Source organism: Stegostoma tigrinum, chromosome 3 (assembly GCF_030684315.1).
Source record: "Stegostoma tigrinum isolate sSteTig4 chromosome 3, sSteTig4.hap1, whole genome shotgun sequence".
Classification (NCBI taxonomy): domain Eukaryota; kingdom Metazoa; phylum Chordata; class Chondrichthyes; order Orectolobiformes; family Stegostomatidae; genus Stegostoma; species Stegostoma tigrinum.
In genome coordinates, this window is record NC_081356.1 from 115,007,884 (window position 1) to 115,023,221 (window position 15,338).

The 15,338-nt window shown below is 42.6% G+C and overlaps 1 protein-coding gene across 5 annotated transcripts in view; it reads left to right on the forward strand.

The window, feature by feature from the left end:
• The first annotated feature begins 352 nt into the window (after nucleotides 1-352).
• LOC125451016 (NACHT domain- and WD repeat-containing protein 1-like) overlaps nucleotides 353-15,338 on the forward strand; it is a 119,943-nt gene continuing 104,957 nt past the window's right edge. For all 5 annotated transcript variants that reach the window (XM_048527646.2, XM_048527645.2, XM_048527647.2 and 2 more), the window contains exons 1-6: nucleotides 353-990; nucleotides 1,106-1,250; nucleotides 3,507-3,599; nucleotides 11,400-11,516; nucleotides 11,599-11,676; nucleotides 13,237-13,347. In XM_048527646.2, coding sequence (XP_048383603.1) covers nucleotides 1,200-1,250; nucleotides 3,507-3,599; nucleotides 11,400-11,516; nucleotides 11,599-11,676; nucleotides 13,237-13,347 — 450 coding nt within the window. In that variant the 5' untranslated portion in view covers nucleotides 353-990; nucleotides 1,106-1,199. The remainder of the gene's footprint in view (nucleotides 991-1,105; nucleotides 1,251-3,506; nucleotides 3,600-11,399; nucleotides 11,517-11,598; nucleotides 11,677-13,236; nucleotides 13,348-15,338) is intronic.

Below are 15,338 nucleotides of genomic sequence, written 5' to 3' on the forward strand. Positions count from 1 at the left end.
CACAAAAGCTGACATTTCAGGCCTAGACCCTTCATCAGAAAAGCCCAGCTTGTCCCTGCCTCCCTAACTTGTTCTTACTCTCACCTATCCCTTCCTCTCACCTCAAGCCACACCTCCATTTCTACCTACTAACCTCATCCCGCCCCCGTGACCTGTCCGTCCTCCGCACCTTCCCACCTATACTGCCCTCTCCACCTATCTTCTCCTCTATCCATGTTCGGTCGCCTCCGCCTCTCTCCCTATTTATTTCAGAATCCTCTCTCCATCCCCCTTTTCTGATGATGGGTCTATGGCGGAAACATCAGCTTTTGTGCTCCTAAGATGCTGCTTAGCCTGCTGTGTTCATCCAGCCCCACACTTTGTTATTTAAGCTGGTTGGCGACTGGTCACATTTTGCAACATTCAGATGTTGTGTGCAATCTGTAAACCAACTCATCCAAACTCACACAAGTCAATTCATTGTGAAACTGGGGAACTGGCTGAACTCTGAAAGCCCCTAACCAAAAGAGATAGGCATTTGTTGTCTTGAGAATAATCTAAAGTACGGTAAAAATATTTGCAAAGCTTTTTAAAGCTGAATCCAGGAGTGTAATATTCACCCTGGCTGTTAGCCATGAAAGCCCCGACAGGCTCGCTCTATGTATAATTATCACATTGTGTACAACTGCTTAGACTAAACAATTGGACACCCGGAACGTGGGCCAAAGAAAAGTACGAGGTAGATGTTCGTTGCTATGACTAGAATTACTGTTTGTGTTGTCGGGAGGCATCAGTGTTTTATTTGAGCTGTTTTGTACGATGGTGGCTCCCTCAGCGTTTGTGGCAGCTATTTCTTCTGAGACAGACCCACCCACTTTTCTAACTTTGGGTGAAACAGTATGTAAGCCCAGCCACCTTCCCCGTGAATCATGTTAACTCGGCCCCCTATACTGAGGTGCTGTGGGGACCGACACCAGTCTGCTGCCAAATGCCAGCGTTGAGAGAGAAAGGGTAAGGCATTCTAACCCCCCAGGTGCTGACTGCAGACCCGCTGCCCGGACCCGGCAGACGAAGGAAAATCTTCTCCAAACTACTTCTGCTTTTTGTTGTGTTTCTGTTTGGCAAGGATTCGGTTCTACTAGCGAGGGATAACGCAACCCGGAGCCGTTTGAGGGCATGCAGAGACCTTGTTTATAAAGGAAATTCCACAACATTGCAAGATGTGGACCACTTACATGAACGGCATTGTAGCACAGAAGAAATTACGCAAAGTGAGTGATTTTTGTTTTATTTATTTAACCTAAGACCCCACTCCCCAATAAGTGGAGGTCACTACCTGGAATTTTGACTTTTATTTCTACCTCGTCTTGATGTGCACAAATTGCTTGCTGCATTGTCAAGATACTTTCAAAAGTACTTCAATGGCAGAACGGTCCTGCATTAGGGTTGGGTAAGCGTTAGAGATTCATGATGTGCTAAGAAAGCTCATTGTTTCTTTAGTGCCCTTTGGGAGGCAGCTGGGTGCTGTGGATCCATAATCAAATATGTTTAATATACATTTCTGTTTGTGAGTTACTTTTTGATATATCTACATATATATATATATATATATATATATATATATGCCCTATAAATGTTCTGAAGAGAGGCACTGAACTTGAAACATTCTGAACTTCTCTCTCCACAGATGCAGCCAGGCCACTTGAATTTATGAGATTCCGAAATGTCAGCTCTTGTCCTCCTAAGATGCTGCTTGGCCTGCTGTCTCCTGCTGGCCTCCCATCCTTCATCCAGCTCCACACTTTGTTATCTCGGATTCTCCAGCATCTGCAGTTCCCATTATCTCTGCTGAGTTCCTGCAGCCATTTCTGTTTATGTCTTGGGTTTCCAACATCTGCAGTTCTTGACTTTGTTCCTGTCTGAGTCAGCAGGCTATGTAACTTTAAGAGCATCTTTCAGGGGATGATGTTCCTGTGGGTCTGCTACTTTGTCCTCTGAGGTGCCCGGAGCCATCATTTAGTAGTGCTGTCTTGATAAATTACTGCAATGCATCCTGTAAAAAGTAAGCACTTCCACCCTGGAACCTAGCTGCAGCAATACATGCTTAAGTTGCTGGATGTGATGCTGATTAAGCAGGTCACACCGCCCTGGGCAGTCTTGTGCATCTTGAATGTTGCAGGAAGGAGAGTAAGCATTCCACTCCCAAATGAAAGCAAAGTCCTGTGGATGTTGGAAACCTGAAATAAAAACAGGAAGAGTTGGCAAACTGCAGCAACATTTGTGGACAGAGAAACAGAGCTAAAGTTTTAGTCCATTATTATTCTTTTTCAGAACTGGAGGAAAGTAGAAAATAATATTTATTATGCTGTTGATTACAAGAGGGAAGAGCAAGTTGAACAGATGAAGGTGCCCAGAGCAAAACGGAAAGTGAGTGCTAATGGTAGTAAATGTGAGATATGGATACAGAAGAGGTGTTAATGGTAATGTTTAATAATAGAAAATGGGTGGGCACTGTTGAGAGTAAACAAAGACTCATGAGTTGGGAGGAGGCAGTATAATCAAAAAAGAAAACATCACATTTCTGGCTTATGTTTTGAAGAATAAAGAAGTTTAGGGAGTTACAAGGTAAGCAATTCACTTCACATTCCCAGCCCATGACTTGCTTGAGTAATCATGACAGATATGTTGCAGTACCAGTGATAATGGGAACTGCAGATGCTGGAGAATCCGAGACAACAAAATGTGAGGCTGGATGAACACAGCAGGCCCAGCAGCATCTCAGGAGCCAGCTGAGTTTACAGCTCATGGGGGCCACCACTTTCTTAAGAGAGAAGTGTTTAGGTTCTCCCTTGTTAGAAACGGTCATTGTGTGGCCTTTTGTGTGATACAGAAGATATTCCTTGTCAGTCAGCTCACGTTTGGGATGTTTTCAATGCATTCGTTATCTCAGGAATTACAATAGGAGATCAATGCTGTGCAGTCATCAGAAAACAGTTTTAAAAGGAAATTGGATGGGTACTTGAAGGAAATAAACTTGCATGGCAATGAGGACAGAGAGAAGGGAATAAAACAGACCAGTTTTCTCCATGAGCAGCTGGCATACAATTATAGAATCCTTATAGTGTGGGAGCGGGCCACTCAGCCCATTGAGTCCTCTGTGACCATACAAGTGCCTCCCCGCCACCACCCCTGTAACCCTACATTTCCCATGGCTAATCCACTTCGTCCACACATCCTGTGGCACTGTGGGCAATTTAGCAGGCCAATATGCCTAACCTCCACATCTTTGGACTGTGGGAGTTAACCAAAGCACCTAAAGGAAACCCACACAGACATGAGGAGAATGTGCAAACTCCACACAGACAATTGAGCCTGGGACCCTGGCAATGTGAAGCCGCAGAGCTAACCATGGAGCCACCCATGGAATGCTATGGACTTGATGGACTGAAAAGCCTCTTTCTACCCTGTAAATAACTCAAACAGTTATAATAATTGAGATGTACTAAAATAACAATATTGTCTTGCAGGAATGTACCCAAGTGAAAGATTCCGTTGTGTTTCCTCCAATTGGCAACGGTCTCCTGGGTAATTCTTTTCCTCCTGTGATTCGGAAAAAACAAGTAGGTTATAAATGATAAATTGTTTTGTTCTTGTTTAAGCATATTTTAAAGCAGATTTAACTGCTTCTGAAGAATTTCTAATGACCATTTGTTGAATTTTATTAAAAAAGCAAAATACTTCTACCCAAAAGTTTTAGGTTTAAATTTTTGGCACAGGAATAACCAACTGGAAGAACTCCAAAATAAGGTAGAAATAATTCCCTAACAGCATGTTGTTTCAACAAATGGATGCTTTTAATGGTGTTCTTTCCAAAATAAATCAGACTCCAGTAAGATTTAACAAAGAGCTAACCAAAGCAGGAAACAGAATATAGAGGATTAGTTACAATGCTGAGGAGACCAAGTCAACAGTCATTCAGTGCTATCCACTCATTTTTTTAATGGTATTGGGGCACTTATTGCCAATAACTTCTTCAGTTTGTAATATTGGACCACAACTAGTAAGATAGGCAAAGGGGTGAGAATTCAAAATTAAACCTTGAAACTGACAACATTAAGTTTGCATAAATATTTGCACTAATATTAGAACCTTCAGATAGAGAAAGGTCTCATTTGGATCTAAATGTAATGAGGTAATGGACAGAAGACATTTTATAGGAGAGCACTCACCACACTATAATTCCATGCCCAACTGTTGTTGCCAAAATAATGAATGAAGTCTTGAGCTCTGTTCCTCTCCAACTTTGTGCCCCACACTGACATCGAGGCTTGAGTGGTATCCGGCCTTCCCTACACCTTGATCTCTCACTCCAGGAACCAGTTATTCCACTGAGCCTCAAAGTCTGGTCTCGACCATGCATGCGCTGGCTTTTGGGCTAGTGCTGAGCTGTGCTCAATCCTCATCCCTTGTCACTGCAGTATAACCTGAACTCCAACATCAGCCATTTCAAGACCTGTGCTTCTGTTACCTCCTGATCAAGTCCATACGTCTGAGTGCAATAATGAACTGGTGAGTACTTAAAATATTAACATTTTTACAAACTGCTTTCAAAAGCAGAGATTTTCACATCTGCATGATACATTATATGTAGATTCCTAATATATGAACTTGTATACTGATTAGTACTGTGCTGACTAATTGCTGTATGAACAAATGAAGTAGGAAAAGCTACAGGCCATTCCAGTCCCTCTTGATTGACACGCTCATCCGCTGAGCTGAACTCATCCTCAGCCTTAACAACCCCTCTTTCAATTCCTCCCGCTTCCTACAAAGGGGGTGGCCATGGGTACCTGCATGGGCCCAAGCTATGCCTGCCTGTTTGTAGGTTACATGGAACAATCCCTCCTCTGTAGCTACACTGGCCCTAAATCCCACCTCTGTGACTTTTACATGGAGGACTGTATTGGCGTCGCCTCGTGCTCCCACGAAGAGCTCAGACAATTCATCCACTTCACCAACACCTTCCACCCCAACCTTAAGTTCACCTGGACCATCTCTGATACCGATGTCTCCTTCTTGGACCCCTCTGTTTCCATCTCTGGCAACCCTCTAGAAACCAATATCCCATTCAAGCCTACCGACTCCCACAGCTACCTAGAATACACCTCCCCCCACCCACCTTCCTGCAAAAATGCCATCCCCTATTCCCAATACCTTCGCCTCAACCACGTCTGCTCCCAGGATGAGGCATTTCACTCCCACACATCCCAGATGTCCTTGTTTTTCAAGGACTGCAACATCACCCCCTCAGTGGTCAAGAACGCTGTTGACCCTGACTCCCACATTTCCTGCAACTCATCTCTCACACTGCCTCCCCACAATAACAACCAAAACAGAATCCCCCTCGTCCTCATGTACCACTCCACCAACCTCTGGATCCAACGTCTCATCCTCCGACACTTCCGCTATCTGCAATCTGAGTGCACCACCAAAGACATTTTTCCCTCCCCACCCTCGTCTGCTTTCTGGAGAGACCATGCTCTCTGTGACTCCCTTGTCCGCTCTACACACCTCTCCAGCCCCACCACACCCGGCACTTTTCCCTGCAACCACAGGAAGTGCTACACCTGCCCCCACACCTCCTTCCTCACCCCCATCCCAGGCCCCAAGAAGACCTTCCACATCAAGCAGATGTTTACCTGCACATCTGCTAATGTGGTATACTTTATCCGCTGTTCCAGATGTAGCCTCCTCTACATCGGGGAAACCAAGCGGAGGTGTGGGGACCGCCTTGTGGAACACCTACGCTTGGTTCGCAACAACCAACTGCACCTCCCAGTCACGAACGATTTTAACTCCCCCTCCCATTCCTTAGATGACATGTCTATCCTGGGTCTCCTGCAGTGCCACAATGATGCCACCCGAAGGTTGCAGGAACAGCACTTTATATTTTGCTTGGGAACGCTGCAGCCCAATGGTATCAATGTAGACTTCACAAGCTTCAAAATCTCCCCTCCCCCTACCACATCCCAAAACCAGCACAGCTCAGACCCGCCTCCCTAACCGGCCCTTCCTCCCACCTATCCCCTCCTCCCACCGCACGCCCCTCCCCCATCTCCTACCTAATAACCTCATCCCGCCTCCTTGACCTGTCCGTCCTACCTGGACTGACCTATCTCCTTCCTAACCCCCCACCTACACTCACCTTTACTGGCTCTGCCCCTGTCTCTTTGACCTGCCTGTCTCCTCTCCACCTATTTTCTCCTTTATCCATCTTCTATCTGCCTCCCCCGCTCTCCCTATTTATTTCAGAATCCCCTTCCCCGCCCCCATTTGAGAAGGGTCTAGGCCCGAAACGTTAGCCTTCCTGCTCCTCTGATGCAGCTTGGCCTGCTGTGTTCGTCCAGGTCTACAGCTGGTTCTCTAAGATTCTCCTGCATCTGCAGTTCCTACAATCTCTAAATCTTCTGATTTTATTGTAACCTCAACTTGATATTCCCATCTATTTGCTACACACACTGTCCCCTTTTAATTTTGTTTTTGTTGGCATCTGGAGTCACATTTCCAAATGTTAAAGTTGAGTCATATTGCAAAATAGTTTGGGAAGGGCTGGTATAATTGTGAGTAGGCTGAATACAAAGCAACCAGTCTGAATTCAGAACTAATGGTCTCCAGTGATTTGGATGTGTAGACTCTTAAGTATAGCTGAAAAAATACATGTTTTAGCCAAGTTCATCACTGGTATTCATGCAATGAATGCATAATGTAAAATGAAACAACATTTTTATACTGTGTGCATGTTAATTGACTTGCATCTGGGTTCTTTTGGTAGAGACATTACCAAGGAGAATGTACCAATTAGGTGATGACTGACAGTTAACTGCCAATATTTGTTTGTACTTGAACAAGGTAGATGGACTGATTGATCAAGGCTTTGAGCAATGAACCAGAGAATGGCTATCGCCTGTTTTGTTAAGTCGAAACATCTCAATGCATGTACATGCTGTCAAGTCTGTAAAGAAGAGTGCTCTTTGCTTTAATATTGGTTGTGATTCTGTTGTTGGACCACATTTGCTAAATAATCCCATTTGTACTAAGAATTCCTTCACAAACATGTAATTGAAGCTATATATTGTAACAATAAAGAGGAGAGACTGTATCACACAGAATTTTAAAAATTAAATAGACTAGAGTTAATAAGCAGAAATTGCTTTTAAGCAGCTTGAGATTTGAACGGCAGATAACTGTTTTGTTTACAGAAAGTAGTACAGCTTTGGAATAAATTGCCAACTCTTGCAGGGGTTGTGAACCCTTTTCAAGTTTTCAGAAAGGAGTTGGTGGGTTCATAGCTAATGTAGATATCATTCCATATAAAAGTTGGGTGGGCTGTTGGGTGATGCACCTTATAATCACACATCTCCAGGAACTCATTTTGATTAAAATTTGAGTGAAACTTTTCCCAGAATTTATTTTCCCTGTTTGTGTTTCTTAATTTTTTTTTTCTTTGTAATCTCTCCCATGACATCATGTAGTTATTGCTGGGTTAGAGCTCAGGATATCATGATTCTCAGATGGAAGTTGACTCTGTGGAACTCAGTTAGCAAGCTCCCCATTAAATTTTTCTGTGCCTAAACTAGAGTTGACATTTTGTAGCTCAGCCTGGCTGAAGATTCATTGAACTCATCTATTGTTATTAGTCAACATCATACCATGCAAGTCCAGTAGGACCAATGGAATACTTCTCTGGCCTACTGTTTGCCAAAGTTCCAAATGCTACTTTCCAAATATGTAGCTAAGCCACCAGTTGTCTGCATCTGGATATAAACTGCTAAAGTCTTAACACAGATTTGAGTCATGTAGAGGTAGAGTGGAAACAAATATGCTTGGCTGTAATTTTTTAGGGTGTTTAAAGGAAAAGTGGCTGGTACTAGTCTTACATACAATGAATAACTCAGATTGTAGCATTGAAAAGAAAATGTTTTATCAAACATCATTCATGCCAGCTGTTTGGACACAGAACAGAGTTTTCCACTAACAAAGATATCAGATACTGCATGAGAAATGCAATGTAAACTATAAACCTAAAATTAGATTTGTAGGCAATTTAGAAAAGTACTTAGGAGTAACAAATTTCTAATAATGAGTGTGCTTTTTTTTTTAAACAATCCTGTGCTGAATATTGGTAGTTAAAATGGTGAAAGATTCTAGAATGCATCCTGGACTGTTTCTTGTAGAGCCATAGAGTCATATTGCATGGAAACAGACCTTTCAGATCAACCAGTCCATGCCAGATATAATCCCCAACTAAACTAGTCCTACCTGCCTGCTCCTGGCCCGTATCCCCATCCAAAAGTCTTTTAAATGTTGTAATTGTACCCACATCCACGACTTCATCAGGAAGTTTGCTCCAAATATGAACCACCCCCTAGGTTAAAAAAAATTGTCTGTTATGCCTTTTTTAAATCTCTCTCCTGTCACGTTAAAATGTGTCCCCTAGTCTTGAAATTCCCCATCTTAGGGAAAAGACAACTGCTACCAACTCACTCAGTAACCCCTCATTATTTTGTTAACTTCTATCAGGTCAGCTCTCAACCTCCCATGTTCCAGTGTAAGAAGTTCCAGCCTATCCATCCTTCCAATATAACTCAAACCTTCCATATCCGGCAACATCCTGGTAAATTTATTCTTAATCCTCTCCAGCTTGATAATATCTTTCCTATAATTGGGCAACTGGAACTGCATACTGTATTCCAGAAGAGGCCTCACCAATGGCCTGTACAATCTCAAAAAAAATGCCGCAACTCCTATACTCAAAGGAATAAGCAATGCAAGCGAGCGTACCAAATGCCTTTTTAACCATCTTATCATGTGATAAAGAATTTAAAGAATTAGGTACCTGCACCCCAGGTCTCTCTGTTCTACAACACTACCCAAGGCCCTACCATTAATTGTATCAGCCCCATCCTTGTTTGTAGAACCAAAATGCCATACCTCACATTTATCCAGATTGAACTCCATCTGCCACTTTTCAGCCCATTGACACACTTGAACAAAATCCCATTGTAATCTTAGAAAACCTTCTTCACTATCTACTAGGGTGTCATCGGCAAACTTACTAACCATGCCCTCTATATTCTCAGCCAAATCATTTATACAAATGGCAAACAAAAGAGGACCCAGCACTGATCCCTGTGGAACACCGTTGGCCACAGGCCTCCACCATAACTCTGTCTCCTGCCATTAAGCCAATTATGTATCCAATTGGCAAGTTCACTCTGAATCCCATGTGAGTTAATTTTACTAATTAATCTGCCATGCGGAACCTTGTCAAAGGCTTCGTTAAAATCCAAGTTAATGGTCTGACATACACAACCTTTTTGGTAATTTCCTCAAAAAACTCAATGGAGTTTGTGAATCATGACTTCCCTCACACAAAACCATGCTGACTATCCCTAATCAATTTCTGCCTGTCTAAATGTCCATAAGTCCTGCCTCTTATAATCACCTCCAACAATTCACCCACAACCTAAGTCAGACTCTCAGGTCTATAGTTCTGAGTTTCTCCTTACCACCTTTCTTAGACAAAGGTACAACATTAGCTACCCTCCAGTTATCAGGCACATCACCCATAGTTATAGATGATGCAAATATTTCTGTAAGGGGTCTCAAAATTTCCTCCCTTACTTCCCACAACATTCTGGGATACATTAGATCAGGTCCCCAGAGATTTATCCACCTTTATGTTATCTAAGATCTCCCGAACTTCCTCTTCTGTAATGTGAATTGTGTTTGAAACATCAAAGTTTATTTCCCTGCATTCTCTACACTCCATTTCTTTCTCTACAGTAAAAACGGATGTGAAATATTCATTCAGTGTCTCTCCCATCTCCTCGGGTTCAAAACAATCTTTAAGAGGCCTAAGCTTCTCTCTAGTCGTTATATTGTGTGTTCAACAAAGAAGATTGCAATGTTAGATCCAGATCTAGGTAATATCACAACGTAAGTAGCCTAAATTTGGAAAATAGTGAATATTATCTTTTTACAATCCCACTGAAGATGTGCAGAGTCAAAGATTAAGCAGTTAGACTTTACGATAACTCATTTCAAGACAGTGAAAGAGGAACCATCTTCATGTGGCACAGTGGTTAGCACTGCTGTCTTACAGCGCCAGGCACCTGGGTTCAGTTCCACTTCTCAGGTAGCTGTCTGAATGGAGTTTTCGCATTCTCCCCACGCCCGCATGGGTTTTCTCTGGTTTCTTCCACAATCCAGAGATGTGCAGGTTAGGTGGATTGGCCATGCTAAATAGCACACAGTGTCCAGGGATGTGCAGGCTAGGTGGACTAGCCAAGGTAAATGCAGAGTCATAGGGCAGGGTCTGGGTGGAATGCTCTTTGGAGAGTCAGTGTAGACTTTATGGGCCAAATGGCCTGCTTCCACACTGTGGGGATTCTATGATCAGTCCAGATTGATCAGGAAAAATGGCATCCCAGCAATTTGAGATTTTGGGACTGAAGTTTTGTGACAAAATAGTCTAGGACTCAGTTACATTGGTTACTGGCCTGTGCTGGGAGAACCATAGGTGTTAGTAACAGTACAGCCTTTACATAGACTTAAAGAAACAATTACTCACTGACAGGATCTCTTTCGAAGAGGACTAGTGAGAGATGAACAAAGAACGGAGGGGTCACCAATGGCCAACACTGCAGTCTGAGAAACAAAGCCATATTGCGCACTATTCTCGTATTAGGCTGAGTGCTGATAGTCCATATTTAAATTAGATGATTGTCTGTTGACTCCATGAACTCCAATAGGGTAGTATCCAGAATCGGGGCCTTGTGGAGTCTTGAGGCTCTTTAAGTATGAAAGTAAATAGGTAGAGATACAAGATATTCTCTGACACCTTAATTTTGCAGAAAGAGAATTTTCTTAAGAGAATTCCTAGAAGCATGGCATTCCAACCGGAACTCCATCAACAAACACATTGATTTGGAGCCAATCTACCATCCTCTGAGAAAAAGAGCAGGAAATGACATCACCAACCCAAGGAAACCTAAACAGATAAATAGAAAGCGGGACATAACACCAGCGCTTTGTCGGAGGCTCACTGATGTTACCTAGAATGGTGACGAAATGTCTGAAAACTAACCTTCCAGCTCAGCGAGCAAACTCACATCCAGAGAATTTTCTTTTTTGTCTCAAGACCTTAGGCACAAATTCCATCACCTCATTCTACCTTGCAGGGGGAGAGACACTTGCAGTGAGCATGGGCTTGAGATCTAAGTGCTGCAGTTTTGTAAATCTGTAGCTAATCTGTACTCCCTTTGTGCAAAGGGAACATGGGTCATTGAATAACGTGCTGAGCCTTTCTAAACTCCAGTTGCCATCAGACTAATGTGCAATCATTTTGTTCCCAATAGGTGAGCAGCTCAAAGAGTCAAAGTCTCTCCAGTAGCTTGCAGGATTTGTTCTTCACTCCTCGGATCCTGGACTCACACAGAATTTCATATACGATCAGTGACCTTAAGGATAACAGAGTAAGTTAGAGCACAGTATTCACATAGCAATATTTGTAGATCAACGCACCAGAATTTCTCTAGATTGTTTCTTTATTTTTAGGCAGCAGAATGTCATTGGAGAGTGCCTTATAGAAAGGTCAGCAGTGATACAAACTGCAAGATCAAGACCCATTTAAAGGTATGGACTGCTGTATCCATTTTCTTCTTTATGTTAGTGAGAAGCTGTTGAAGTGCCCTCTCAGCCACTTACACTCTGCTGTTACCTGCTGTGGCCCTACATCAACTGCTTCCCGAATATATACCACTGGCTACTCCCTCTGCCATGTCTGCCCTGCCAGTGGGTCAGGACATACCCAGGCTTGGTGATGGCAGTGTCTAGGACATTGCAGGAGATGTTGGTAAGTGGGCCTTCTGCAGGGTCGACAGGGCTGCCTTTGCTGTTGTTATTTCCAATGCTTAGATTGATGCAAAGTCCTGCATCCAGTCTCAATCCTTTCTTTAGGCTTTGTAACGATTTGACTGAGTGGCTTGCTTGGCCATTTCAAAAGCAGTTACAAATCTACCATATTGCCCTGAGTTTGGAGTGACATGGAAGCCAGACCAGATAAGGGTGGCATTTTTCCACAATGGACAGTAGTGAGTCGTTGGGCTTTTACAACAATTGACAGTGTACATTGTCACAGTTAGACTAACTTTTAAGAAGGCTTTGGGTAAATTTCCACATAAAACATTATGATAAACCATAGTACATGGGATTGGTGGTAATATGGATTGAGATTTGCTTAGCAGACAGGAAACAGAGTAGGATTAGTTAACAAAAACCGAAAGAACAAAAACAGAATTTTCTGGAAAAGCTCAGCAGGTCTGGCAGCATCTGCGAAGAAAAAAAAAATCAGAGTTAACGTTTCGAGTCCAGTGACCCAAGCTCAGAACTGGTCTGAGAAAAGGTCACCAGACCTGAATAGTTAACCCTGACTTGTTTTCTTCACAGATGCTGCCAGACCTACGGAGCTTTTCCAACAACTTCTGGTTTTGTATGTGATTTAAGAGTACATTCTCGGAGTGGAAGGCATCGACAAGTGCAGTAATGAGGGGATCAGTGCTTGGGCATCAGCACTGTATCCATCATTAAGAAATCCAGTGTGATATTTCTACATTTGCTGTTGACACAAAACCAGCTGAAATTGTGAGGGGTGAGGGATTACCATTGTGCAGGGCCTTGATGAGACCACACTTGGAGTATTGTGTGTAGTTTTGGCCTCCTTATCAGAGAAAGATATTTTGGCAATGGAGGGAGTGCAACAAAGATTTGCCATACTGATTCCTGAGCTGGCATGATTGACACATGAAGAGAGATTGGATCAGGTAGGACTATATTCACTGGAGATAAAAATATAGAGGGGGTGATCTCATAGAAACTAATAAAATTCCAAGAGGACTAGACAGGTTAAACAGAGGAAGAATGATCCCAATGACTGATGAGTCTAGAATCAGGCCTGTGGAATTTCCTGCCACAGAATGTGGTTGAGGCCAAAACATTGAACATTTTCTTAGAGCTAACGGAATCAAAGGGTTGGGGGATAAAGCGGGAACAGGATTCTGAGTTTGATGATAAGTCAAGACCATTTTGAATGGAAGAGCAGGCTCAAAGTGCTGAATGGTCTAATCCTGCTTCTATCTTCGATGTTTCTATGTACTTATATTCATTCAATGTGTCAATCTTCTAATTACATTTCAGAATCATTTGCATCAACGACATGTGAAGCGGATCACTCAGTGTTATGAATCTGTAAACGAGGACAATGGAGGCTCTTCAGAGAGGGACAAGACCTTTTTACATCTAGGACAGGTTAATATGGGAAACCCGTACTGCAAGAAATATATCCAGAAAACATAATCCTAATGATTTATTAATTTTAGTTTAGTTTAGTATCCGTTGAAGCTAGCCAACACTGACTAGTCGATGGTTTATGTATTTGTAGTGATGTAGAAAGCAAACATGACCATCAAACTTACAGTAAGCTAGTGCCAAATATGACTGATGTACAACCACTAATAAGATAATATCAGGACCGTCAGTTTTTGCAACCAAGTAGCAATGAATAATATTTGAGTCAAGTTATAGTAAGCTGAGATCTACTCTCTTGTGAGTGAACAACAATAGGCTTTATTGTGTAGAACTTGTACATGAGGATAATGAGAGAGGACATCTTGGGGCTGTATAAACACAGGCTCCCATTTAGTCCGATCTGACATTTATTAAAATATAGCTTCATTTGCACATACTCAGTAACAGTGCCCATAGTAAAATGTAATTTCTTTTATTCATTGCACATCAGTAAAGGTCACAGTCTGGATATTTGTGCATTAAAGCTTTGGTTTCACTAAATCTAATATTGATATCAGTTGGCTTGCAGTGGGTTAAGTTGGAGGGGATTCTGAGAGATAGGATTTACATGCATTTGGAGGGGCAAGGCCTGAGTAGGGATAGTCCGGATGGTTTTGTGTGAGGAAAATCATGTTTCACAAACTTGATTGAGTTTTTTGAGGATATAACCAAAATGATTGAGGGCAGACCAGTAGATGTTTTCTAAATGGACTCTAATAAACCCTTTGACAAGGTTCCCCACAGCAGATCACACGGGATTCAGGGAGACCTTGCCAATTGGATACAAAATTGACTGTTAGTAGGAAACAGAGGGTGATGGAGGATTGTTTTTTGGACTGGAGACCTGTGGCCAGCGATGTTCCACAGGGATTGCTGCTGGGTCCAGTTTTGTTTGTCATTTATATAAACGATTTGGATGAGAATTTAGGAGGCATGGTTAGTGAGGTTGCAGATGACAACAGATTGTTGGTATAGTCAACAGTGAAGGAAGTTATCAAAGATTACAAAGGCATCTTGATCAATTGGGCCAATGGGTTGAGGAGTGACATGGAATTTAATCTGGATCCCTGCAAGGTATTGCATTTTAATAAAACAAATAAAGGCGGGACCTATACAGTTAATGTTGTTGAACAGAGAGGTCTAGAGTTTCAGCTACACAGTTCTCTGAAAGTTGCGTCACAGGTAGACCATTTGAGTGTAGGAGTTGGGCCAGCATGTTGAGTTTGTACGGGACGTTGATGAGGCTACTTTTAGAGTACGATGTAAAGTTCTTGTTGCCCTGCTGTAAGAAGGATATTGTTAAATTTTAGAGGATTCAGAAAAGATTTACCAGGATGTTGCTGGGTATGGTGAGTTTGAAACCTAAGGAGAGGCTGAGACTTTTTCTCTGGAGTGTAGGAGGTTTGGGGTGACCTTAGAGACATATGGAGAAATCATGAAGGGCGTAGACAAGATGAACAGCAAAGGTCCTTTCTCCGGGTTGGGAGAGTTCAAAACTAGATAAGCTGCAGAGCTGGGCTGAGAGGTGGCAAATGGAGTTTAATGCAGACAAGTGTGAGATGATGCACTTTGGTAGGAGTAACCGGAAGGCAAAGTACTGGGCTAATGGTAACATTCTTGGTAGTGTAGATGAGCAGAGAGATCTCGGTGTCCATGTACACAGGTCCTTGAAAGTTGCCACCCAGGTTGACAGGGCTGTTAAGAAGGCGTACAGTGTTTTTAGCTTTTATTAATAGAGGGATTGAGTTCCGGAACCAAGAGGTTATGGTGAAGCTGTACAAAACTCTGGTGCAGCTGCACTTGGAGTATTGCGTACAGTTCTGGTCACTGCATTATAAGGAGGATGTGGAAGCTTTGGAAAGGGTGCAGAGGAGATTTACTTGGATGTTGCCTGATATGGAGGGAAGGTCTTATGAGGAAAGGCTGAAGGACTTGAGGCTGTTTTCATTAGT